Genomic DNA, 27,384 nt, shown 5'->3' with positions numbered 1-27,384 from the left:
TTTTGAAACCTGTAAGTCTGTCGGTGTCCATCATTATAAGTGAAGCCTAAACCCCATCAAAATACATTAAAACAGGAGAGGATAAAAAAGATGCATCACTCAAAGGCTCTGACTGTGTTATTAGTTTATTTTCATAACAGTAAAAATGGAACAAAACACATTTACACATGAATGATGTTTGAGTAGAATAATCTATGACATTAAATGTATATACAGAATGTGAAATTATAATTTTTCAAATATTTAATGAATGTTAAAAATTTTAACTTTTCTGGTCTGATCTGCAGCTAAATGAAACAGCAGCAGGTTTTTGTGGTCAGATTCAGCAAAAAAAAAAAAAATCATTAGAATGATAAACCTACTGGACCCATTTGGGAAAAAATCTGAACTTAATCCACATTTTCAGGTGTAAACCATGAACAGGAGAAACCTTTAGTCCAGATAAGATACCAGGGGACGACGCTGTGGGTCCACAGAATCATCTCACTTCCCAGCCACCACAGATAGCTGGTCTCTGATACGTCCCAGTCCGTCCAGTATGGTGTCCAGTGACTCCCTGCTCAGCTCCACTGTAACTGTAGAGATCGACTCTCCACCTGCTGACGGACATGGATCCTCCATCTAAAAAGGTATCGCATATGAGACTCATTTTCACGTAATGTATAATTAATGTTTCCATTGATGCAGAAATTCACAAAGGTCACATGACTTCTGTAGATATTATTATTATGTTATTCAGGTTCTCACCTTCAGCTGAACCAAGCAGGTTGGCAATGCCATCCGACTAACCGAGTCAGAACCAGTTACCAAGTCAACTCTCCAGTCCAGCTCCTTCAGCTGAGGGAGGGAGACTGCAAACACAAACATTTATTTGTTTTCTGTTAGATTATGCACTCATCCATCTGGATACACTTGACTATAACCTGAAAGCAACTCTGCAGCTTCTAATATTGAAGCAATGAATCTAAAATATATGAATGTTAAATTTTCATCATTACATTATGGAAAATAATGAACTTTATCATAATATGCTAATATTTTGAGAAGGACCTGTATACACACCTGTTCAGTTATTCATCGCGGAAACATTGTCAAATCATGCTCAAGTCTTGCTTTCTGGATCATGCTCATGTCCTGCTGTTCAAGCTAAGACTGTCTTGCCAGCCTGCCCATGTCAGTTATGCCTGTCCGTTTATTGTTTTGGTTCCTGCCTCCTAGTGAGTGAGTTTTTTTGTTATTAAATATTTTTTCCACTTACCATCATGCTGCCTGCTAGTGTGCATTCCGGGGTCCTTCGCTACGCAAACCCTGACAGTTTGGTCCGGACCAGAGTTCGCTTGAGTGTATTCACACTTGCACAGAAGGTCCGGACCAAGGGGGGAAACAAACTCTGGTTCGTTTAAAGCGGACCAAACGTGGCAAGTGTGAATACACCCTAAATTTTACATGCAGTAATTTAGTAGATCAAAATAGTAATTCTGAGTAGTCTGCATCTAAAGTAAGTTATCAAGGACATTCTACTTCATTGTTTAAGTTGCTTAAACTCATGTTTAAGTGTACTCTACAAAGGAAGCACTAGTTATTACAACTTAATATACCTAGTTATCTTTACTTGTTTTTTCAAGTGCAATCGGTTTGCATGCTTTTTTTAAGTAATGATAACTAATTGGATTTTACAGTTGAATTTCGAATTTTAGTCAATGGCACAAAAAATGCTAAAGGGACACAGATTGCTTTAAGGCGTATAAAAGAATAAAATCTGTGCCAAAATAAACAGTCTGGACAAACCTTATGCCATTTGGATCAACACACCTAAAGTTAAGCAAAAACTAAAATTCGAAAATCACCAAAAATGCCTATAGTCTCTTCCAGTGTGTGCTGCTATTCGCTGAAGTGTTTTGAAGTTTTTGACCCTTAAACTCCGACAAACATAGACAATAAAAATCCCTGCGTCACTTGGTGTGAACTCTCAGCAGACTTGCAGAGTTTTACGACCGGAGGGTGATCATACACATTTTTTCTCGGTAGTTTATCACTAATTATCAGCAGTCAGTTCCCTCCAAAGTTTCCATGACCTAATATATCATCCATTAGATTCCTCAGACTGGCAGCTCCTTGTGGAGGAGCAGAGGGGGAGGTTAAATGCTGTCAGGCACTTCTGCTTTTCATTCCTCCAGGGACTCACCTAACCAGACAAGCTTAGGTTTATTCAGCCGTCTGCAGCAGAACAGAGACTGATCTGCTTCTGAAACCTGGAGCTGAGCTTTAATCTGCATCAGCAGATAGGAGTACAATGGGGAAAAGATTCAAAGTCAGCTGGCTGTGTGTTCTCTGTGCTGTCCTGGCCCTGGTTTCTGTGGCAACCATCGTCACATTATGGACTATTGCTTTCACAGGAGGAAAAGGAGGTAACGTCACAGCTCCTTGGGACAGGTAGGACATGAACGTCACTATGAAGGACAACAGGATGTTCTGATGAAACATGCAGAGGTGCAGGAGATCCACACATCAAGCAGAAGAAGAGTCATGCAACAAAACAACATTAGAGTTTCTCTTTTTTTTTAAGGAAACTTGAGCTGATCAGCATTAAAATATGTCAGCTTATTCATATTCAATACAGTTTGCAACAGGTTATTCTGCAGGGACTGGGTTTAGAAAAATGTATCTAAAACAGAGGAATGCTTAGGACTAAAATATCATTTTTCTCTGTTTCCTATTCTGCTCATATGTGTAAATAAATCAGACTCATACGCCAATGCATCCAGAAAGCAGAGCTGAAGGTCTGACAGCGGCAAAAAGGAATTCCCACCAAATTCAAAGAAATTTTACCAACAAAAATAAAATGAAAAAGAAAAACTTTCATCTAACCTGCCTTTAGGTAGTGTCACACTTAGTGTCATTTTGTTTAATTTTTATACTTATCCCTTCAGGTATCGTCTGCCCACAGTTTTAATCCCTGAGTTTTACAACATCACTCTGTGGCCTCAACTCATGCCCAACCCAAACTCTAGCCTCTACATTTTCACCGGTGAGTAAACGTTTTCACCCTAAAACTGCAACAAACTGCTGTAAATAAGGCAATATATTCCTCAGTCTGGAGAAAATGTACAGAAGCATTAGTAAAACGTTCCAAGATTCCAGTTGAAATTGTAATTGCATTTTAAATGAAAACGTAAAAATTTAGGCCAATCATTTGTCGGAAAGGTTGTCTAGGTCAGTTGCTGTGAGAGCCGAAGGGCAGATGAGGGTGTGCTGATTCCTGGTGTCACGATCTGCCTCCATAACTAGCAAAACCTGGTATGTGAGGATGAGCGGTACCAGCTGGACATTAGGGTTTTGGCATCGTTTGAATTTGAATGATTCTGGGTCCAGTTCCAATTCCTTATTTCACTTCTGGTTCTTAGTGATTCTAGTTTACGATTCTTCTAAGAGGCAGGGTAAAAAATGTTTACGTGGTTTAAATGAGCTAGTCAACCAGAGTTCTTTCTGAATGTAAATTAAACGTTTCCAGGAGAATTGTGATGTTAGTCCCAGTTCCAATTGATTCTCAAGACTTGAGGCCTACCCTTTCTAGACATAGTTGGAATCACCTTCACACACAGTCTGGGCTGTGTTTATCTCCTGGAGAGGGTCTGGTGAGGATACCCAGGCTTCTTGGAGTCTCTCGATGATGTGTTGGAAGAGGGGGGCATCTCAGGATTCCCTTTTGTTCCTTAAGGACTCCAATGCCCATGCAGGCAATGATGGAGCTACCCAGAGGGGTGTGAGAGGGAGGTACGACCTCCATTAAAAGATCTCAAGGTCTGTTTTTGTTATTGGTATTAATGCTGATGCATGCACTGTCCAGAATGAACACTTTGTTCATGCATAAGGAGATTCAGTAGTCTAGGTACCACAACCCCTTGGCTGATGTATCATCAGACCGCAGGCATTATGTCTCAAACACTCAGGTGAAGAGTGGGTCAGAGCTGGCAACTGATCACCACCTTGTGGTGTGCTGAATCAGATGGTAAGTAAGGGCACGGGACAGACTTGGTAAATCCAAACAAGGAGTGTGGGTGAACTGGGTAACCCTGGAATAGGGACATGTTGAGGATATTTTCAACTCACACTTTCAGGAGAGATTCTCCCATGTCCCCAGGAAGGTTGGGAATCTGTATGTAAATGGGCCATGTCAAAGATCCTCTCTGCAGATAAAGCTTCTGAAAGCTCTGGCATGAATTTTCTTATCAAAGTGGGAGAGAAGACAACTCATTAACAAGAGAAAGACCAGACTTTGTCTTTATAAGTTTATTCAAAGGCATACAGCATCTGAAGACTCTGTCACTGAGCAAGTCAGAGAAGCAGAGCCACGAACAGAATTTATACCAGAATGAGGGTGTTATCTCAACTTAAAAGAGTTTAGAAATATGGTCCCCAGACCCTCAGAGGTAACAAAGTTATTCATGAGAGCACCCATCTACCCTCCCTTGAGTTATAACACTTCAAGGAGTGCTAACCATAAAACTCTCCAGCATTTGAATTTAGAGTCCATCTACTCTTAAGTAGGTCAGAGGAGAGAGGTAAAGGGAAGGTCACCTCTGAGTAATAAAACACAGAGGTCAGAGCACTTAAAAAAATAATTTTCTCATAACAAGCTCAACTAGAAGACCCCTGGGTGAAAACTGAGCATGTTGAACGCTGTCAAGCTGAAAAAGGGGGCCTTTAGGGCCTGGTTGCTTGTGGGGGGACTCCTGACACAGCCTGAAGGTATGGGGTGGCAAAAGGATTGTGGCTTCTGTAGAAGAAGCAAAAACCTGTGGGGTCGAAATTTGAAGAGGGTATGGAGACGGTCGTTTGGTTGGCCCAAATGTTCAGCAACCCAGACAAGGAAAGAAGAGTACCATGCTAGGTGTGTTTGGTGTGGGCCAACTGCAGACCCGGGCTGAGGATCTTGATGTGTGATGGAAGGAGCTCTTCTGGTCACCATGTCCTCCTTGGTGGAAGGAGAGTTCATAAGCTAAAAAAGATTTTGTCAGAAATGCTAAAGGTTCTGAGCATATTGAAGTTAACCTGCTTCTTCTGAGTTGTATGGAGGGCAGGGAGGACCATTGTGGAGTGTCAACTTCCCTGGCAAAGTTGACTTTGAATGTTGATGCTCCCTGCCCCCTGCTCACTTCTGTTTTTCAGTCAGAATGCCTTGGCATCTCCCAGAATAAGCCAGAGATTGTCACAGAGAAAAGGTCTGGGTTTTAATCCTGTACCTGTTACCCCAGTGACCCAACGACCATAACTACACATACTTTTTAGCCAAGCTATATGTGAGTATGTGCTGCTGAAATAAGGTAGACCTTTAAAACAAATCATTTACACTTCCCCTCAGTCCATCTTAAATGACCTCAGGAAAAGTTTAGGTAGCCTTTCTAGAACTGCTGCTAGATGCACTGATAAACATACTTCATAACTCCTATAGTAATGCACAACCTAGTAGGCCAATTTTCCTTTAACTGGCTTCAATAGGTGATCAGGAGATGAAATATGAAGAAAATTGTTTGGGTCTTGCATTTTGTTTGGTTTATGTTGTTAGAATCAGTGTAAATACTGTTGACCTTGTATGTCTTCACACATTTTTTCCTGATCTCTCACCAGGTTGGTCCACCGTGCAGTTTGAATGTGTGAAAGCAACAGATCTGATTCTGATTCACTCTAACAAACTAAACTACACAGAGATGAAAGATGGACACTTGGTCAAGCTAACTGCTGGAGGTACAGAAAGCATTCATGAAAAACATGTCTCTCTCATTCGGCTAAATTCGTCTCAATTCGCTTCAGCTTATTAATGTATAACCAATTCCCAACAACAAATATGTCCCAAGGCATTTACAAGAAAACAAATCAAATAGTCACATCACTCCAATCATACAGACAAATCCAATTTATAAAACAGTGAAGTCAAGTTAAGTTTATTCCAACTGGTGAAATGTTTTAATATAAATAATGGAAATTATAATCCGGTCCCATTGTGCTAAAATGGCCCAGTCAAAGTCCAGACCTCAGTCAGATTGAAATGTTGTGATGATCTTCAGAGAGCAAAGCATAAACAAATGCCTGCAAACTTTGGATGAACTGAAACAATGTTGGAAGCAAAGTGAGACAAAAATCCTCCACATTATGAGAGTCAGGAAGAAAACTACGACAGAGTTATTGCCCTAAATGTGGTTCTGCCAGCTGCTGGATCACTAGTTTTAAGGTAATTCACCATATTCCTCTCATTCTCAATGTGTTTTTCCAGGAGCTGAATCTGCTCCCAACATCAAGTCAGTTTGGCTGCAGCTTGAAACACAGTATCTGGTCATTCAGCTGAGGAGCAAATTAACTCCAGGACAGAAGTATCAGCTGTACACTGAGTTCACAGGAGAGCTTGCTGATGACCTGGCTGGATTTTATAGAAGCGAATATGAAGAAGATGGAGCTAGAAAGTAGGTTTTTTGGCTCTGTTTCAATGTTTCTTTTTAAACAGTTGGATTTAAAGTTGAAACTCTTCACAGGATAATTGCAACCTCCCAGATGCATCCCACTCATGCCAGGAAAACCTTTCCTTGTTTTGATGAGCCGGCCATGAAAGCAGTTTTCCACATAACCCTCCTTCACCCACCTGGAACTATCGCCCTGTCCAATGGCATGGAAACAGGTATGAAAACAAACTCTAACAACATAAACCTGCAGCTTTATTCCTTATTTATCAGTGTAATGCAGGATCTGGAATGAAAGTCAACATTAAATCAGTTCTCCTCCAACAAGTCATATCAGATTTATCTCTACAACCTCTGTTTAATTAAACAGGATCTGGAAAGGTAAACATTTTATTTTTCAATGGTTTGACCAGAAATGAGTCCACATCTGTGGACTGGTTTAAAACAGCCATTCTGGGCCAATCCAAATTTAAAGCTTTTTTTAAGTTATCATTTTCAACCTTGGTGTGAATTTCTAAATGCCCTGCTAGAAGTATTTTGCCTTTTTTCATTTGTTAGATAAAAGGTCAGAGAACCACAGCAGAAAATCTCAAAGAAGGGCAGTGAAATAAGCTTGTGAGAAAATGTGAGAATCAGGGACTTAAAAGAGCAATGATAAATATCTGATCCAGGGACTAATGAGAGAGAGTTAATTTATTGCTGCTTAGGTGAGTCAGCTGCGCAACTAGGTCAAAATAAATCAAGTGATTTATATCCAGTAATGGACCACACAGGGAAAACCTGTGTTTATTCTGGACATGGAGGAAAAACTGTTGAGAAACAACACAAAGACAGAGCAACATGATTTAAAGACAGTATTACAACAAGAGCAACTAACGTGTCACTTAAATTGATTAAAACAACAAATAAGGCATAAAATGAAGGTAAAACCTCTGAAAGAAAATGCAACTCCAATTACATAAATAATCAACAACCCCGAACAGCACAGGTGCACATTTCAATCTATCAGTCTATTGTTTCGGTGTTGTCTGGGATTTTGCGTTTGAGATAAAAGTTCAGGAGAGAAATCCAGACAGGCCTCTACCCAGCCACACTGTCCAGCTCCTTCTGGGTTCTGCGTCTGCCCCAGGGTCTCCTCCCAGTGGGCCACAAAGGAGGGTGCTCAGGAAGAATCCTCCTCAGATCCCACATCAACCTCATTTGGCTCCTTTTATGATGCAGCTTCTTATTTTGACCTGAAGGCAAAACCATCCACCCTACGGAGAAAACTTTTAAATTTCATAACTAGGATATTGTGATCTATATCTCATGACTGTAGGTGAGGTTTGGAACAAAGATGAACTACTAAGTCCATGACGTTTTGGCTCAACTTCTTCTTCATTCAAGCAGACTGCAGCAATATCCCCATTACTGACAAAGCCTAAACAAGTATGTCCATCTCCTGCTCTGTCTTGCCATTACTTTGCTTTGTTTAACACTCTAAAGCCTTGATTGTTGGGGCTCTGCAAGGCTCGGCCCACAGAAGCAACAAAAAGTCCCCTCCACATAGGCCCATCAACCTATAAAGAAGCCTGTCAGGGTTAAATCCCATGTGAGTCAACTAGTTGACTCACATGGCACATGGTGGGGGTGGGGGTGGGGGTCAGGGCTTGCCAATGTCCAGCATTATAATCTGGATGTGGGGATGTGACACCAGGCACTGTTGGAAAAGGAGCCGGTGCTGGTGTGTGAGGTTGGCAAGTACTTATTACATGTATTTGAACTCACCTCCACCCACAAACTGCATCTTTCCTATTCTGGATTGCCAACGGAGAGATGCATCAGATTGGTGTGTACGTTATGTGTACATATTTCCCTAAGATTGCTGAATGCCTCAGGGTTGACGTTCTTTCTGGTGAATGAGAGAGGACCACCTCTTTGCAGCTTTGACCTGCAAATAACATATAGGGATTTTATCCTTCTCTCTGGGATTTTAACTCTGCCTGGGAATCTATGGAGTAAGTCTGGAAAGTTGAGTCTGGAAAGAACAGATGTCATGATCTGAATCCAAGCAGCATGGGATGTCCATAACAAACACCGTGTTTGAGCATTAGGTGGTGTTTATGGTACCAAGGGGTCTAGGGCCAAAGATGAATGAGCATTTTTTTTATTTATTTCATCAGAACATTTGTTCTGGATAAACAAAATGACAGACCAGTGATTTGGATCTGGTGGTGCAGGATGCTGGAGTACCTGGAGAGAACAACTTGCCTAGTTTTATCTTTAACTCCAACATCATTCAAATGGAATTAATGAGCACCATTTTATTTTAATCTTTTAACTATTTATACTCTTTAGATAGTGCAGCCATCACTATTGACGGACAGGCTCTGCTGCAGACAAGGTTTGAAGCGACCAAGAAGATGTCCACCTACCTGCTGGCCATCATCGTGTCTGACTACGCTCACCTGAACACAACACAAGGAAACATTCAGGTCTGACATCTTACACTGTTATCCCGTATCGTATTATCTTGAGGGATTTCAGGGAATCAAATTGATAATTGGTTTCAAACTGGTTAATTTATGTTTTCACCAATCTCTATCCTGTGATGTTTGTAGTTTTCCCTGGTTCATTTTGTGTTCAGATTCGAATCTGGGCTCGCAGGAAGACCATTGAGCAGGGACAGGGCAACTACGCTCTTAATGTAACTGGACCCATACTGGACTTCTTCCAGTCCTACTATGACATCTCCTACCCTCTGAGGAAGTCAGGTGAGTCTTCCACATGGTGTCCTATAAAGGAGCTCTGCTAAGTCATGCCTTAAAGGGGAAATGAGCCCACATCTGTGGACTGGTTTAAAACAGCCATTCTGGGCCAATCCAAATTTAAAGCTTTTTTTAAGTTATCATTTTCAACCTTGGTGTGAATTTCTAAATGCCCTGCTAGAAGTATTTTGTCTTTCTTCATTTGTTAGATAAAAGGTCAGAGAACCACAGCAGAAAATCTCAAAGAAGGGCAGTGAAATAAGCTTGTGAGAAAGTGGGAAATGTTTTGAAAACTAACATCAATTGAAAGAAAATCATAAAATGTGCTAGTTGTAAATTTTAGAAATAAAAAAAAATGTACTGACTTCATTTTAAGTATCAAAAAAACTCTTCTGCAAAAAAAGATCGCATCATAATACTGAACAAAAATGAAATAGGAAAACACTGAAATAAATACACAGACTGCAATTTTTTTTGGTGCTTTAATGAACAAATATACTCCATTTGCAAACTAGACATAACCCACAAAGACACAAAGAAATGCAGTTATTAATTATCAACTATTCATCTTCTATCCGCTTATTCCATAGTGGGTCACAGGGGAGCTGGTTCCTATCTCCAGCAGGCTACGGGCGAGAGGCAGGGTTCACCCTGGACAGGTCGCCAATCCAGGGGAACACAGAGACATACAGGATGAACAACCATGCACACACTCATTCACACCTAGGGGCAATTTAGAGAGACCAATTAACCTAACAGGCATGTTTTTGGACTGTGGGAGGAAGCCGGAGTACCCGGAGAGAACCCACACATGCATGGGGAGAACATGGAAACTCCATGCAGAAAGACCCCCAGCCAAGCGTCGAACCCAGGACCTTCTTGCTGCAAGGCAACAGTGCTACCAACTGCGCCACCGTGCAGCCCAATTATTATTATTAACTATTAATAATTCACAATCAATAATTAATTACTTTAATGTATGACTATTAATAACATTTTTATCTTGACATCGTTGATGTTACAAATACAAATTGTTGGGGGTAATTTGTTTTTAGGAATAAGTCACATATTCATCACATTGTTCGTTGTTCCTAACGGGACCATCTTCCTGAAGATATTCATAGGACGTATGCATAGGACATCCATCTATTCAGGCAGTTGGCCTCAAATCCTTCATGCAGTTTATAAAAAGGAAAAAGAAAAGACGCACCGGCACCTCAAACGGAACATATTTCTAAACCTAAACATATTTGTTAGCTGCGCCATGCTAACAGGTCATATGCTATTTTATAAAAAATACTAGCATTCCTCTTCAAACTGCCTGAATCGAAATTCCCATTAATGCACTAAATCCACACATTGTATGATGATATGGGGAGTTATCGGTTCTCACCATTCCACTTTCTCAACTCAATCATTGGGCGCATCGCGAACCTGAAAGCGAGTTCATTCAGGAGATCCAGCTGTTTAGGTTCATGCTGGTATGGCTGAATATCCATTAATTCCACAATGTCTTCAGTCATTTTTTCATATTCCAAAAAGCCTTCTTCTTCCATTTTTACTAATAAACAATAGGAAAGTAATGGCATTCCTTGCTCTTCAACATTTTTTTGGAGCCGGCATTAACCAAGGATGACAACTCAACTCCAACTCACAAAAATCACGTCTTTTCTCTGGTTATTGACAAAAATAACAAGCTATTTACATTTTACATCAGAGAAATGGGTCACATGGAATGTTTTGAGGAAGAGGAAGTTTCACTAAATTATATTTATGCAATAAATATCATTTAGTGAAACAACTATTTACAGATTTGATTCAATTTCCCCTTTGAAAGCATACAAATCCTTCAAGTTGTCTTGCGTTTTTCAACTCCGATTCACAGATCAAATCGCTCTACCAGACTTTTACTTTGGTGCGATGGAGAACTGGGGACTGGTCACATATAGAGAAACCAATCTCCTCTATGATCCAGAGACCTCCTCCAACAGTGATAAAGAAACCACAGCCACCATCATTGCTCATGAACTGGCACATATGGTAATTATTTTCCTTTTTAAACTGAAAACCTCATGGATTAGAGACCCAACAAATGTTTCCCTGGTGTGCTGCAGTGGTTTGGTAACCTGGTGACACTGCACTGGTGGAATGAGGTCTGGCTGAACGAAGGCTTTGCTTCGTACGTATCCTACCTGGGAGCTGACTACGCAGAACCTGACTGGAATGTGGTAAGGAGGCAGTAATATGTTCAGGCTTTACAGTACATACAGTTCTGTGTCAAAGTTTATCCCTTAATACAGATTTTTTCTGTTTTTGTCACACTTGAGTATATTAGATAATTGAACAAATCTTGATTTTAGATGAAGATAACCTGAGTAAACCTGAACAGTTTTCTGGGAAAAAGTAGTTGTCCTGCTTTGTTCAGTCATAAATTAACTGTGATTAAACTACATGTTTTAGAAAGCTGGGCTCAATTTCACAAGCCAAACAGGCCTGATTATCACCTGACCTGCAGGTATATTAATTAATTGAAACAGAATCTCTCCAGTGGCTAAAACATCACAAAAAGCAACACCTCAAAATAAAAATACAAAACGGTACAAAAATAAAGGCATCTATCAGTCTGTAAGGGGGTATAAAGCCTTTTCTGGGACTCAGGGATGCCAGCGAACCAAATTGAGAACCATAATCCACAACTGGAGAAACCATGCTGCAGTGACGAACCTTCCCAGGAGAGGCTGGTCTACCAAAATTACTCCAAGAGCACATTGATGACTAGCACATTGAAGATCTAAAACCCTGCAGGCCTCACTTGGCTCAGTTAAGGTCAGAGTTCAAGATTCAACAATAAGGAGGAGAGACTGAGCAAAAATGGCGTCCAGTGGAGATTTCTAAGGCCAAAAACACTGCTGACCCAAAAAACATACAGCTTCATCTCAGGTTTACCAAAACACATCTTGATTATCTTCAAGACCTTTGGGAAAATATTCTGTTGACTCAAGTGACACATTTGGGAGTGGTGGTTCCGGTTACATCTGAGCTAAAACTAACAGCATTTCAGAACAGAACATCCTATTGACAGTCAAACATGGTGGTGGTAGTATGATGGTTTGGAGCTGATTTCTGGACAGCTTTACACAACTGTTGGAATTATGAACATCCTGCAGGAGACAGTCGAGCCATCAGTACAGAACCTTAAGTCCATACACTTTGGTTCTGTAGCACAGTAGCAAGGCCTCCTCTGAATGACTCAAAAAAAGCTAAATAAATGTTTGGAGTGGCCAAGCCGAAGTCTGGACTTAAATCCAATTCAGATACTGTACTACGACCTTCAACACGCCATTCATATCCTCCAACATGGATCAAGTGAAACATTTCTGCCAAGCCGTGTGGGTCAAAATTCCTGAGTAAAGACTCATTGTCACAAACTCTTGATGTCAGTTGTTGCCAAGGGTGGCACAACTAGTTATTAGGTTTAGGGGGAAATTACTTTTTCGGATAGGGTCAGGTGGGAAAGCTTTTTTCCCTTAAGGAATGAAATCATCATTTGAAAACTGCTGTTTGTAATTACTCAGGTAATCTTTATCCAATACTATAAGTTGTTTAATGATCTCAAACCTTTAAGTGTGATGGAAACGCAAAACCAGAAGAAATCTGTTTTACAGCACTGTTTAGTCAATTTAGTCAGCACAATTTAGTCATGTTATTCACGTATCTGAGTTTATTCCCATCTGTTTGATTCAGAAAGACTTGATCGTTTTGGACGATGTGCACAAAGTTTTTGCAGTTGATGCCTTGCCATCCTCACATCCTTTGACTTCTAAAGAAGACAGCATCACCCTCCCAGGACAGATCATGGAGCAGTTTGACACCATCTCCTACAGCAAGGTACACACAGCGAGGCTGTCCAGACAATAGCAACATGCCGGTTTAAGTTTAATTGTTTTAAAGTGTACAAACAAAGTTCACTCAAACTTTGTTTACTCCTTAACTAGTCAATGAAAATCTTCCGAGGTCAAAAAAGCTGCAACAAAAATCCCACAATGATTTCTGAATTTCTCTTGACTCTTTCTTGTCAGCAAGTCTGAAGGCAAGACACTTAATTTCCTGTAATATATTTAATTCACTCTTGTATTTTAGCTGCAACACATTCCTTAAAAGATGCAGTTTTATTGAAATGTTTCCCCACTTTGTAATGTTCTCATTCCCATTCCCCACGCTTAAATCCATTCTGGCATAAAGGATCCCTGACCACGAAGAGTTCCAGTAATGTTTTTTTTATTTTGAATGCCAACCTGTCTTAACTGGTCTAAACAGTGTGGCGTCGTCACTGCAATTCTGGTTCCTAAATTCTAAAACTTTCTACCGACCAAGACTGCAGAATGGCCAGTCTGGTAGCCATACCCTGGTTTCCTGAGATGCCTTTGGAATGTGGTTTTCCATTGGTTTTGTGAGGATTGCATTGGTTTCCCTGGAAAAGATGTGATCTTGATGGCTGCAAATGGGTGTTTCTGCATTTATGTTGCCATCACTGAAGTGAAAATAAGCATTACAAAGGGCACTGATACAACCCTATACCATTATGCTACCCCATACAAAATGCTGGATGCTCCTTTTCCTTGTTGCTCTATTTGTTGGTCAGTTGGTCAGAAGAGGTCTTTAGCCACTAAATCGCACAAAGCGAGGTCCGCCTAGCTTTCTGTTCAAAGGTAGAAATTATAGTAATTTCCATGAAACCCAAACTCACAGAGGAGCTGAGGTGAAACCTGTAGTAATTCCTTCCTAGACATGTTGACTGTTGAATTTGAACCCTGCACATTGTGGCATAAATCTTATCTTATACTTAGCGTAAACATTGCCATCTTCCTTGAAGATCAAGCCTGCTGCTGGGGAACAAAGAACTTTCAAAATTTTTCCTCAACAAGATCGGAAATTTCGGTCTGTCTCACCAGAATCCACGTAAACAATTTGTCATAGTCAATCCGAGATACCTCTGAGACAAGAAAAGTTTACGGTGTCTCTGGACAAAGTTAACATAAGGTCTATTTTCTGCACAGTAAAGTTTGAAGTTGAATTGTAAATGTAACTTTTAATTGTAGTGCTTGATAAAGGTTTCAGTCAATTGGCCATGTTAATCCTTCAACTGTCAATGAATGACAGTTGTTGATTATGAGATCAGAGATCAAGGTTGTCTTGTGTATATAAACAGTCATATTCAAAAAATTAGAATATTATTGAAATGTTCATTTATTTCAGTAATTAAATTCACTAAGTAAAACAGATTACATAGACTATTTACACACAGACTGATATTTTAAAGCCTGTATTTCTGTTAATTCTAATTATTTTTCACTTACAGCTAATGAAACCGAGACATTTAAGAGTAGAATATTACATCAGACCAATAAAAAAACACTCTTTTAATGTAGAAATGTGGGCTTAATGAAATGTACATTTCATACCTGCTTAAAGGTTGTTTAGAAAAGTACTTTTAATCTAATAAATGAGCCTCTAAAATCTGCTACACTCTGCTACACTCAGTACTTGTCAAGTAGGTTTTTTGCCGCAGGTGATCTCCTTGGCTTTAAATATGCTCAGCAGCATGTTTCCACGACGACACTATCAAATATGCCCACCACCACACCATGCCTCTCCATGACCCAAACACTGCTGTGACTCATCTTTGTCAGACTCCACCAGGATGCCGCTATGTGCTGTAAGATCATGTCATGCTACCACCATGTCTGTGCTGGGTTGTTTCCATGGCCTTGCCAAAATCTGTGGACATTTATTGGAGATTTCTGAGCTTCCACTGTGGGTTTTGTCCTTTCTCTAGAGGGCTAAAAACCATCAGCAACATAAGAGGATGCAGGTAAAGGGGTATTCAGTGGAGAATATTAACCACATGCAGTGCTCTTCCTTCATTGTCCAGCAAGCTGGATTTTGACACCATGCCCTTTTTAATTTATTGGTTAACATGGAGGGCATGGATTGGTTGTGGCAGCCACTAGGGGAATCTCAAGAGCGTTGCAGTAACTTGTTTGAGCGCAGTCAGAATGGTGTGGATGTGAAGGGGATGGCAAGTTTCTTAAAGTGCAACTTTAAAACATGGAAAACTAACCCTTTGGCTTTAGCTGATTCCTATTCCATGTGCACCTCAGGGTGCTGCAGTACTTAGGATGCTGTCGGACTTCCTGTCAGAGTCGGTCTTCAGACAAGGACTCAGCGTATGTATTTTTTTTCCACACAAAAATTGAAGATCACTTAGCTTATTTTGGTTTAATTATTTGGCCAAAGGCTTTTGTTCTTAAACTGACATTTTTTTTCTTTGTTCACAGAGTTACCTCAGATATTTCTCCTACGCCAACACAGTTGGGAGTAACTTGTGGATTCATCTGCAAATGGTGAGATGAGGACTTCTCATTTTTTTTCTCATATTGTAAAAGGTTTACATCTTTTCGTGAGTGATGAGATTTATTTGCATTACTGTTAGATAAATACAATTTTTCTCCCTGCACCACATAGATATCTTGTATTTACTGATGGGATACATCAGTATAATTTATTTAAGCTCAGTTTGAGAATCTTTTCATCGCACTAACATGAATTCTGCAGGCTGTGAAAGACAACAATGTGACTCTTCCTGATCAAGTTAATGCCATCATGAACCCCTGGGTGCTTCAGATGGGCTTCCCAGTGGTTACCATAGATACAAGCACAGGAAAGGTTTCCCAGAAGCACTTTCTGCTGGATCCAGAATCAAATGTCACTATGCAATCACCATACAGGTACACAACACTGTCACACCACGAATATTTTTCTAAAACACAACCTCCTACAAACAAAACATGGAATCAGCCACCTTAGATGATTTCAGACCACTCGTGAAAAAACTAGGACACCCCGTTAAATACTGAGCTAATTTAAAAGAAACGTTCTCATATAGATATTTTGTTTTTTTATTTATTCATCTTGAAAAGAAAGGGATTTAATTACAGCGAAACTCAAACAATTCTATGATGAAATCTGGTTTGTAGCCTAACTTTAGGAGATCATCCACATTTGCACAATGCCACAGTTATCAGATTAGAAATCCGCATTCAAATTCTTGAAGACCAAACCAGACCATCCTAGCATCATCTGTGTTTCCTTAAGCCCCTGAAGACCTCTCCCAGACTTCACTAAGACCATCCATGTTCTGGCAGATTTAGTACGGTCCTAATTCTGTGTAGAGAGGCTCTAAAAAAGTGAAACATCTTGTTACACCAGGGACAAAGATGAACCGTCAGCAAAGAAAACATAAAGCAAAATGGTTTTAATATGGAAAATTAAAAACAAAATTAATGAAAAATAGAAACCCAAAATGAAGAAAACATGGTTCCAGTGTGTAAAACTGAAGAAGTCACAGACTGTGGATGATTATGTGAAAGTGGGATTCCGTGTTGAATCCCTAAGCTGCATTGACCATGAAGAAAATGTTGGAAAATCAGTTTGGAAACGCCTGAAAATGAGTGTGTGAATGAAAAGCAGCACATCTGCAGTCAATGATGATCTGGGGCTGCAAGTCAGGTAAAAAAGCAGGGCAGATGGGAGTCAGGACCTCTGCAGGAAATGCACAGATGGATACTGCAATTTTCGAAACTTTTCTCATTCCATCAATGGAAAGATTTGTTGATCAAGTGTGTTGATCATCAAGGCATTTTTCAGGATTACAACATATCTACACACAGAGGAAAGTGCACTGAAACATTTTCTCCAGGAACCAGATTAACTCAGTGACATGGCTTGCAGACCATTCAGATTACAGTCCCAAGTAACTTTTTTGGAGGAAACTGGAAAAACATTAGCATTGACAAGGGTCCATCCTGCAAAGCCTATCTGTCAGCTTTTCTTAAACAGATTGACTAGCATCCTCAAATAATGTTGATTCTATCTTTTTTGCCAGTAGTTGTGCAACACATGTTCCACTGCAGCTCCACAGGTTAATCTGACAGCACTGAGTCTTTCAGGTATGAGTGGGTGATCCCTGTGCGCTGGATGAAAGACGGAAACATCTGTGAAGACATTTGGTGGCTCATGGAGAAAGAAGGTGTGCTGTAAAACTGATTAAATCTATAGAGAACTTATGCTAAAGATAATACAATGGTTTTTTTTTATGTGTTTGTCTTTGTCAGCTCTGAATGTGGGCATGAGGACTGGGCCTTCATGGGTTCTGGCTAACATTAATGTAACTGGTTATTATCGGGTGAACTACGACCTGGGGAACTGGGAGCGGCTGTTTTCTCAGCTCAGCACAGACCATCAGGTTACCAGTCACACTTTACCTGATGGATGCAGCAGCCCATCTGGCTGCTGATGAATTTAGCCTTTATTCATCTTTAATCCCCAAAAATATTTCAACTTCTGCAGATTATCTCATGATTCTGTATCCCAACTCAGGCGATCCCGCTGATCAACAGAGCACAGCTGGTGGACGATGCATTCAACCTGGCCAGGTGAGACCAGTCAAGTCTGTTGAATTTATTTCGGTGCAAATAACAAATGTCTTTCATCTCATTACATTTACAGATCAGGCCAGATCTCTGGAGTCCTCTTTTCTTTGAATTTACCTTCAAATCAGCAAGTGAACAATTTAACAAGAAACCAATTTTTAAATTGGATCTTTAAGATTCTTGTTAACAAAAACCAAGACAAAATCTCTTTTTTAAGTCTCGGAAAAACCTGACTGACAGAAAATCAGATTTATGCTAAAACAAGATGATTTCCAAAGAACTACTAGCTGAAAACTTGGGTAAAGAGTAGATAATCAAACAAAAACACTGCTCATTGTCCGAACTACCTCACCCTGTTGGCGGTTAGACACCTCGGAGTTCCTCCGGATCTTTTTCCACAGAAGCAACCCCACTATCTATAAAACTTTCTCTTAAAGGAACGACTCTCAAGCAGAACTAAACTTTTAACATTTTTAATCTAAATAAAGCAGAGATTCAGCAGATCAAATCCAATTTCCTTTGCTTGGCCTATCTTAGCTTGCTTAGAATATCTAAACATGTCTTCACTTCATTTAACTTACTTTAGTTTAATTGAAACTGCTGACAATTTATTTAGCTTATTTCAGCTTAGTTTAGTTTAGTCTGCCACACTTTAGCTAAACTCGCCTTAGTTTACAGAGGCTTAGTTATCCAATCTAGTAAGTTGAGTTTATTTGCTTTTCACAGACAAAACCGTCGCAAAGCGCTGTACAGAAAACCAGTAAAATAACTATTAAAAGTAGGTGCCATAAAGAAAGATAATACAACACACAATATAAATAAACATTCAACAGGACGCCTGTTTAAACAGGAAGGTTTTAACTGCTTTTGAAAGAGTCCACAGAGTCAACTAAGTATAGCTGCAGAGGTAGACTGTTCCACAGCCTTGGTGCCGCAGACTGGAAGGCTCGGTCCCCCTTGGTCTTCAGTCTGGTGCTCAAAACAACCGGAAACATTTGAGCCTCAGAACTAAGACAGCGAGCAGCAGTGTATTTTGTGAAGCTGGCCGTGTAGTGCTCTTCATATTACTGTTAGGATTTGAAAAGAAATCCTAAAATCTACTGGTGGACAATGTAAAGAATATGTAAGGTCGCTTGCTGGAGCATGCAAGAAGTCTGGCTGCAGCATTTTGTATGGCTTGGAGGTGTAAAAAGAATGATATATCAAAAGTCAACAGGGCATTACAATTAGTGATGGGACTAATGGCGCTTTGAAGGGAACCGAATCTTCAGGATCCGTTCACTTTAAAGAGTTGTTTAAAAGAGCCGTTGAAATTACCCATTTTTTTAAATGTACGTATTTCAAAAAAAAAATCCCAATTTAGTGTTAAATATATTTGTTTTTGGAAATCTGGCATGTGTGGGTAATGTTCACAGAAAAGTTGTATCACCTGTATTAAGTAAGATTAATATTATATATATGAAATAGAAGACAAACAAATTCACTTGAGTTGCTTTGGCAGAAACAAAAATCTGTCACGTTGTGGTTTTGGATCGGACCAAAGTGCAGACAAGAGCTCAGCAGGATCATCTTTGTAATTCAACAATTTATTTACAAAGTCAAAAAACGTAGCAAAATCACTGCAGGTTTCCCAAGGCAAGGCGTGGCAAAAAACAAACCATAATCATGGACGAGAACGAGGTATGACAAACACAAGCAAGGAACCAGCAACACACAATGACACAAAACCAACTAATATACTGAGGGAGACAAAGGGCAGGTAATCAAGGGAACTGATAACAGGTGCGGCAAGGAGGGTTAGGGAAGCAGAAGGAACAGGTGAAACAAATACAAAGGCTGAGGAAGAGTGAAAGGAATAAACAGAAAACACAAACTGAACAAGAGAATAAATTAGAGGAGGAAATAAAAAACTAGAATAACTATGAACTAAAGTACACAGAGAAACTAGAAGGAAAATATAGAAACCAAATCAATAACCCAAGAACAAACAAAGAGCCCACAAGAAGAATCTAAATTACAAAAATAAACAAACCAAACGTAAACAATAATTAAAGCTGGGATAAGAACAAATATCTAACCATAATTAAAAACACAGAGATACTAACTAAGAATCCAAGGATGAATAATAATAATAATATAATAATAATAACAATACCACAAAAAGTAATAAGAAAGCAACCACAAAAGAAACTAAGTGCTAGAGGGAGACAAAACACACAAGGAGATGGTAGAGGGAGCAAAACAAACTAATAACATAATAGAAACATCTAGACAAAATAAACCATCAAAAGAAACCATAAAGCAAAGTCCAAAATGTCACTCCGTGACAAAATCCCCGCACCATTAAATATAACTAAGGCAAAGCGCTAATGGTAAACAACACTTAAATGTAAACATTAACCAAATAAAGTGTGCAAACCTAAAAATAAAAAAGCCATAAAAAAAGGCTTTAAGAGTTCTTCTGTTTCACCTTGTTATCATCTGGCAAATTTGCGTTGAGAAAGACGAGTATCGTCCTCCTCCTCTCTGAGAAAGTCCTCCCAGATAAATAAGAAGGAAACCAATGTAGTGCAGAACCAGAGATGCTAGCTAAAACCCTCAGCCTATTCCGTAAAATGTTACGGCCAATGGTATCAAATGCTGCAATAAGATCAAGTAAAATCAGTATAGAACAATTCACTGCATCAGCAGCCATTAAAAAAAATGATAAACCTTCTCAAGAGCTGTCTCAGTAGAATGCAGTTTTTAAAAGCCAGACTGAAAAGGGTCAAAAATCTGAAGCTTACATAGTAGATCTCTGAACTGACTTTCTACAACTTTTCCTAACAATTTACTAAAAAAGGAAGTTTTGAGATTTCTATTGGCGTATTTGCAAAATGATTGAGAAATGTGTTGCAGTCGTCATCAGAAAGTAACACAGTATGCTGAGGTGGAGGAGACATGTTGATAGTGTGAAATAATACCCTGGTGATCTAGCCTCTTTCACTGCCTCATTATAGGAATAAAGAAGCTCTTTAAAGTATTCAGGATGTACAACCAAACCCATGGGCCTCCACCTTCTTTGTCCTTTTTGACAGGAACGTAGTGTGATTGATTGAGCCAGGGTGAGCGAGAAATAACAGAGCAACGACTAGTTTTGCAAAGAGCAACCTGATGGAGAATGGCAAGGCAGTGTTCATTAAAATAATTAAGGAGGAGCCCTGCTGTATGAGAAGGGCCAGATACACGTTGAACAAAGTTAAAAGAGTCCACGATGCTGAGAAACTACTTGGTGGGTACTATGTGATGAGTCTTTGGCATGAATGTTAAAGTCTCCGACAATGATGATCCAGCCTAGTTTAATGGAAAAGATGAAAGGTCTTGTTGGTCCGGCAGAAAGATGAGGCAGACCCAACGTGACGATAAATTAAAATAGCATATATTGGCCAAGCTTGTCCAATTTTGATCGTTGTCACCTTTTTTACTTTCTGTTTAGGTCAATCAGAATTAGTTTACTCGACAAAGTAATGATCCCCAACTGATTTGGATTTTTCCGTGTTCCTGTAACAAAATCCCATGAAAATGATTTGCAGTTTTCGACCCTCTGCATGTGGCCAAGATGGTTAGTTGTTGGCTTGTTTTGTACATGTTGCTTTCTTGTTGTAGTTTCCAATGAAAACATATTTTACTGCATGTTGCAAACACATCTAAAATCTTAAAATAAATTTGAATCAGATGCAAAATGGAATCTATACCAGGAAAACATAGTTTAGACTCTAGAAATGCGGATTCTCCTAATAAAATGTCCATAATTCCTTAAAATTTGCTCTAGTTTGAATGTGATATCCCCCCTCTGCAGGGCTCAGATGGTGCCCACCAGTCTGGCTCTCAGGACCACCTCCTACTTGTCCCAGGAGACTGAGTACATGCCGTGGCAGTCTGCGCTCAACAACCTGCACTACTTTGACCTCATGCTGGATCAAACTGAAGTCTATCAGCCCATGCAGGTAAAGACTTCTCAAAGTTTAGCTGCTTAGATATTATGAGCATTTAAACAGATAAGCCGCCATCTTCTCACGTTTCTGTGCTTCATCAGGAATATATCAGGAAACAGGTGACTCCACTCTTCGTGTACTTCAAGAATATGACATCAAACTGGACCAAAGTTCCTGAGAAGCACACTGACCAGTGAGTTTATTCACACATGAACATAAATACATGCAGATACATTTAGCTTAGGTGAGGTACCTATAGCTCAGGAAAACTGGTTGCTGGAGGCTTAAAGAGTTTAGTCTGAAGATACTCAGATCTTATAGAAAGTTTAGCTTTTAAAAGTCAAACACAATAAAACCATTTAATCAGAAATTTGAATTGACAAAGGGGAGCGAAAACAACAGTGGTTGACCTTTTTTCCTCAGTTATTTCTCTAAACTCTTTTCAGTATACAGCAGAAGTGTGATGGTGATACACTCAAGAGTAAATCAGCCAGATGTAGCAGATACTGTACGAGGCAGCATTATTTTTGTGGTTTCCATCACACACTCATCCTGCAAAGTCAGTGTGGCTCCAGGCAAAGTACTCTGCAACGTCATTATTTTCCTGAAACCATAAAGTTTCCTAAACATCTGTAAAAATGTATTTATCTCCTGATTCACTAGCAAGGACCACACCTAAAACATATGATATTAAAGGTTTTTTTGAAGGAAGGGTGGAGTAATTGGGAGTCAGGATGATCATCTGGGGAGACTTGCTTGAAGGCTTGGGAGGAGGAGACTCAATGTTGAGGTGCAGTTTTCAGCCTAATTAGGACCCGCAGATGGAACCTATAACGAAGAGGAGATGATAAAGAATGAGGAAGTATGGATTAGGGTGATCGGGTGAAGTGGAGGAAGAGGGATGAGGTGAGATGGGGTTGAGGGTAAGGGAAGGTGGGGTTGAAAGAATGTGACAGACTGCGAAGGATAGATGAGGTGGGTATTTGGAGACTGCAGATAATTAGAGGTGTGGTTGAAGTGTAGCCATGCTCCTGAACCTAAGTTTGGATTGTGTATAAAGCTTATAAGCTCCTTAACTTATTAACTTCATTCAAAGGGTTTGACCTTAAGTATGACTGCATGCAGGTTTGCTTCTCTTCTGTGTCGCCCTGAGATGGAAATGCGACCTGTCCAGGATGTACCATGCCTCTCACGCGATGGATGGATGGATGGATGGATGGATGGATGGATGAATGGATGGATGGATGGATGGATGGATGAATGGATGGATGGATGGATGGATGGATGGATGGATGGATGGATGGATGGATGAACAGGGCTTAGGAGGGGTAAGGTCTCAAGTAAAACTTTATCTAATTTTATTAACAGAAATGATTCTGAGGCTAAAACATAACAACTCTTCAGATCACACAGATCTGTGGCTGTACAAGTTGCAGCACCTCCTTTGGTCATACATGACAGCTCTTCATGTGGAGCACTTCCTTCTCTAACAGGTTGTGTCGTCCCCTGCAGGTACAATCATGTAAATGCACTCCATACAGCCTGCAGGACCGGACTAACAGAGTGCCAGGACTTGACCCGCATGTGGTTCAAAGAGTGGATGGACCACCCTGAACACAACCCGTGGGTCTGGTTTCTGCAAAGTTTCATCACGTTTCTTTATGTTTGGCTGCTTGGTAACACAGACAAATGAAATCATTATTTATCAAAAAGGTGATTAACAATATTATGCATCAACTGAAGAATTCAAGGAACCTCAACAAAAGTCCCAAAAGGATTCAGACAGGGAACTCAAAGTATTCAAAGTAATAAAAATGTTACTTTAATTACTCTTATGTAACAATAGAGTATTTCCTAGGGTGAAACTTAATGCTGCTTAAGTTAAATTACTAGATCATACCACAGAATGTGTTTGCTTTACCCTCACTATAGTCATTTCACTATACCTATTAGGTAAATAGCAGATAATACATTTTATTTTGATAAGTAAATTTTTCCTACGTATTCATTTAATTTTATAAACATGTCGATGGAACAGTTTTCAGGGCTGATGTGGTAGAGGTTGTAAGCAGAGGCATTAAATTATGACTGTTATTCAGACTATGAGGATTTTCCTTTCTATGATTACAACTAGAACATTTGATCTTTTAAATACTAAATAAATCCATATTTTAGGTTTGAAAGGAATATAATGTATTTATAAAAGTGAATTAAAAAGAATAATTCTTCATCGTCGTTATTATAAAGCTGATGTTTTGTTGTCTGGAGGCCTTACGCAGCATCTTAGTTTGCTCATACCTTGGGCAAGCTATTGTGATTCACCTTCTTACCTTGTATTATTTAAATTGAGTCCTTTATTGCCTATTTTTTGTTTAATCTAAGTACAATATCATGCTGTAATCCACCTTTTTGTGAACAAGTAAAGCTAATCTGCTGCACCTCCCTTCAGCATCCACCCAAACCTGCGCTCCACTGTGTACTGCAGCGCCGTGGCTGCAGGTGGCAAGGCCGAGTGGAACTTCACATGGTCGCAGTTCAGGATGGCTACAGTGGCCAGCGAGGCCAGCAAACTCATGTCAGCTCTGGCTTGCAGCACCAACCCACAGCTGCTAGACAGGTGAGCCTCACCTTCACTAATCCTGTAATTTCCACTAATTTGTTTTTAGTTTTTACATGTAAATGTTGTTTCTCTTCATGTTTTACTGCTGAGAGCATAAAACGGATGGTTTGAACAGTTTTTAAATGTAAGGCTCACAACTTGTTTATCTCAGATTTCTCTAAAATCCCTTCACCACAATTTAAGGTTTTAGTAAAGTGAAACTATAGAATATCCTGACATCCCTTCCTGCCTCTTCTGTTCTTGCAGGTATCTGAGCGACACGTTAAACACCACCATGATCCGGAAACAAGACGCCACCTCTGTCATCACAGCCGTGGCCAGTAACAGAGCGGGACAGAGTCTGGCCTGGGACTTTGTCAGGGATCACTGGGAATACATGTTCACAGAGTGAGCATCAAATTCAGAGAATGAGACTGAATCTGTTTTGTTGTGCTGTTTTTAAACCTCTCAGTTTAAACTTTGTGTCCAGATGGAATTTCTGATGTGTTTTTTTGTTTGTTTGAGATTTTTTAAAGCCTTTGTAAGATGTCAACATCTTCTGGGTTTATCTTTCCAGGTACGGTGTGGGCTCTTTCTCCTTTGCCTCTCTGATCAGTGGGGTCACAGCAAGGTTCTCAACACCTGTTGAGCTACAACAGGTATGTGATTGTGATTTTACTAGCAAATATGCTGAGCTGAAGTCTAACCTGCTGTTTCAGCTGATCTACGATGAAAGCTGGAGTCTGGGATGAGTTTGCAGTCTGATCTGCAGTTTGAGTTGCAAAATATGAGTAACAGTCTGAACTGCCTTCAAAGCTGAGTCTGAGATGAGTTTGCAGCTGGAGTTTCCGTCTGATCTGGAGTCTAAACTGCTGTCTTGTAATCCCTTACAGCTGCTGGACTTCATGGAGAAGCACAAAGATGCAGGATTCGGTTCTGCAGCCCTGGCAGTGGATCAGGCCGTGGAAAGGACCAAGGCCAACATCAAGTGGGTGCACCAGAACAAACAGGAGGTTCTGCACTGGTTCAGCAGCCAAACTGGAAATCAACAGAAAATCTATTAAATATGAATTATTGCGACGTTTTTTCATTGATAATGTAAGTGTGCCTGTATTATTGGAGTTGATATACAGTACAGACCAAAGGTTTGGACACACCTTCTCATTCAAAGAGTTTTCTTTATTTTCATGACTATGAATATTGTAGCTTCACACTGAAGGCATCAAAACTATTAATTAACACATGTGGAATTATATACTGAACAAAAAAGTGTGAAACAACTGAAAATATGTTTTATATTCTAGGTTCTTCAAAGTAGCCACCTTTTGCTTTGATTACTGCTCCGCACACTCTTGGCATTCTGTTTATGTATGGAAGCAAATCGTTACCATATTTCAAATGAAAAAGCATTTCCAGAAATGCTTTTTCATTTTAAGAATGTGGCTGCATTGTTTGACTCATAAATCAAATTAGTTATCAATACTCCTATTTGCATTTTAATTTTCTTCTTCAAGACTGCTCATTCTTTCACTTAATTAAAATGAAAAAGAAAAAGACATTTGAGATTTATTTTTCAAAATGTACCCCAGCTAATAGAGACCAGAATTCAATTTGAAATGTAAAATTTTAAAATGAAAAAGCATTTCCAGAAATGCTTTTTCATTTTAAGAATGCGGCTGCGTTATTTGACCCATAAATAAAATTAGTAATCAATCATCCTATTTGCATTTTCTTCTTCACGACTGCACATTTTATGCCATAATCAAAAAGAAAACAAAGCAGACATTGCTTTTTCGTTTTCGTGGTCTGCCCGCAAAGTACTGCCCAGAACTCGAAAACGAAAAAGCATTCCGAGCTGCGGGCGCAGAAGAGTGACGTCAGCAGCCGCTCTTCCTCAGCTCCCTGCTGACCGAGCTACCCATCTTGTTCGGTAGGAGGCGCTGTGCACATCTGCATTGCATTACATTGCAAACGTGCTGAGAAATTGATTGAATTGCAGCAGGGCTGAGCTCAATTTGTGGCGGTGGCAGGCAGAACTGGTAGTTCCGGTGGCAGGCTGTGGCATCCTCATGGCAGCCTTATGGCCTGGGACATCCAGCATGTTTTTAAGCGTTTATTTATATTTTTCTGTGAGTGACAATTCAGAATAGCAACTCGTGCTCTATAATAAACCGGCTATTTGTGCAATAAATGTTCGTCATCCTTTCAACTTGTCACACAAACACATAGTGCTATTTATTTTCCATGTCAAGTAAATACAATCACCTTATGTTATGGGTCTAAAGCTGTTTATTAAATAATAATCAATAATGAAATAATTATTTAAAGGTAACAGGCTATAACAACAATGACAACCCATTTGCCGATAATCAGCATCAGCTTCCACAAAAACAGCGGCAACCGCATTGGCAAGTTTTACGGCCGGTCTGGCACCTTCTGGCATCCTCGCGGAATCCCGTGCCACCGTGCGGCAAGCTGTGGCAGTTCCGGTGGCAGCTTCGGTGGCAGGCTGTGGCAGAATGCTTTTCCATTTGAAATATGGTAACGATTTGCTTCCATATTGATGAGCTTCAAGAGGTAGTCACCTGAAATGGTTTTCCAACAGTCTTGAATGAGTTCCCAGAGATGTTTAGCACTTGTTGGCCCTTTTGCCTTCACTCTGCGGTCCAGCTCACCCCAAACCATCTCAATTGGGTTCAGGTCTGGTGACTGTGGAGGCCAGGTCATCTGGCGCAGCACCCCATCACTCTCCTTCTTGGTCAAATAGCCCTTACACAGCCTGGAGGTGTGTTTGGGGTCATTGTCCTGTTGAAAAATAAATGATGGTCCAACTAAACACAAACCGGATGGAATAGCATGCCGCTGCAAGATGCTGTGGTAGCCATGCTGGTTCAGTATGCCTTCAATTTTGAATAAATCCCCAACAGTGTCACCCCCACACCATCACACCTCCTCCTCCATGCTTCACGGTGGGAACCAGGCATGTAGAGTCCATCCGTTCACCTCTTCTGCGCCACACAAAGACACGGTGGTTGGAACCAAAGATCTCAAACTTGGACTCATCAGACCAAAGCACAGATATCCACTGGTTTAATGTCCATTCCTTGTGTTCTTTAGCCC

At 40.0% G+C, this 27,384-nt stretch overlaps 2 protein-coding genes across 3 annotated transcripts in view; one reads left to right on the top strand and one right to left on the bottom strand.

The window, feature by feature from the left end:
- Positions 1-107: 107 nt before the first annotated feature.
- Positions 108-936, bottom strand: LOC124855263 (COMM domain-containing protein 9-like). Its single transcript, XM_047344992.1, has 2 exons — positions 748-936; positions 108-621 (listed from the first exon to the last, which is right to left on the bottom strand). The coding sequence occupies exons 1-2, from the start codon at positions 865-867 to the stop codon at positions 484-486; spliced, it is 258 nt and encodes an 85-aa protein (XP_047200948.1). The 5' UTR covers positions 868-936; the 3' UTR covers positions 108-483.
- A 1,202-nt stretch (positions 937-2,138) lies between these two features.
- LOC124855143 (aminopeptidase N-like) overlaps positions 2,139-27,384 on the top strand; it is a 29,951-nt gene continuing 4,705 nt past the window's right edge. The window contains exons 1-23 of one of the 2 annotated variants that reach the window (XM_047344740.1): positions 2,139-2,433; positions 2,931-3,028; positions 5,629-5,745; positions 6,272-6,458; positions 6,528-6,670; positions 8,790-8,926; positions 9,079-9,205; positions 11,085-11,239; positions 11,314-11,427; positions 12,944-13,087; positions 15,361-15,426; positions 15,538-15,603; positions 15,815-15,987; positions 17,209-17,288; positions 17,374-17,504; positions 17,639-17,694; positions 21,530-21,677; positions 21,767-21,858; positions 23,178-23,288; positions 24,115-24,282; positions 24,532-24,672; positions 24,842-24,923; positions 25,158-25,252. In XM_047344740.1, coding sequence (XP_047200696.1) covers positions 2,294-2,433; positions 2,931-3,028; positions 5,629-5,745; positions 6,272-6,458; positions 6,528-6,670; positions 8,790-8,926; positions 9,079-9,205; positions 11,085-11,239; positions 11,314-11,427; positions 12,944-13,087; positions 15,361-15,426; positions 15,538-15,603; positions 15,815-15,987; positions 17,209-17,288; positions 17,374-17,504; positions 17,639-17,694; positions 21,530-21,677; positions 21,767-21,858; positions 23,178-23,288; positions 24,115-24,282; positions 24,532-24,672; positions 24,842-24,923; positions 25,158-25,252 — 2,771 coding nt within the window. In that variant the 5' untranslated portion in view covers positions 2,139-2,293. Of the gene's footprint in view, positions 2,434-2,930; positions 3,029-5,628; positions 5,746-6,271; positions 6,459-6,527; positions 6,671-8,789; positions 8,927-9,078; positions 9,206-11,084; positions 11,240-11,313; positions 11,428-12,943; positions 13,088-15,360; positions 15,427-15,537; positions 15,604-15,814; positions 15,988-17,208; positions 17,289-17,373; positions 17,505-17,638; positions 17,695-21,529; positions 21,678-21,766; positions 21,859-23,177; positions 23,289-24,114; positions 24,283-24,531; positions 24,673-24,841; positions 24,924-25,157; positions 25,363-27,384 lie in introns of both variants that reach the window. The other variant, XM_047344731.1, reaches the window with a different exon arrangement.

Source organism: Girardinichthys multiradiatus, chromosome 2 (assembly GCF_021462225.1).
Source record: "Girardinichthys multiradiatus isolate DD_20200921_A chromosome 2, DD_fGirMul_XY1, whole genome shotgun sequence".
NCBI classification, from domain to species: domain Eukaryota; kingdom Metazoa; phylum Chordata; class Actinopteri; order Cyprinodontiformes; family Goodeidae; genus Girardinichthys; species Girardinichthys multiradiatus.
This window is presented reverse-complemented; position numbering and strand designations above follow the sequence as displayed.

Excerpts from the sequence above, each read along its gene's own strand:
- LOC124855263 (XM_047344992.1), bottom strand. The coding sequence starts at position 867 with ATGTTTGTGTTTGCAGTCTCCCTCCCTCAGCTGAAGGAGCTGGACTGG. Across the intron at positions 622-747 it reads CCTGCTTGGTTCAGCTGAAG|ATGGAGGATCCATGTCCGTC; the intron begins GTGAGAACCTGA and ends ATACCTTTTTAG.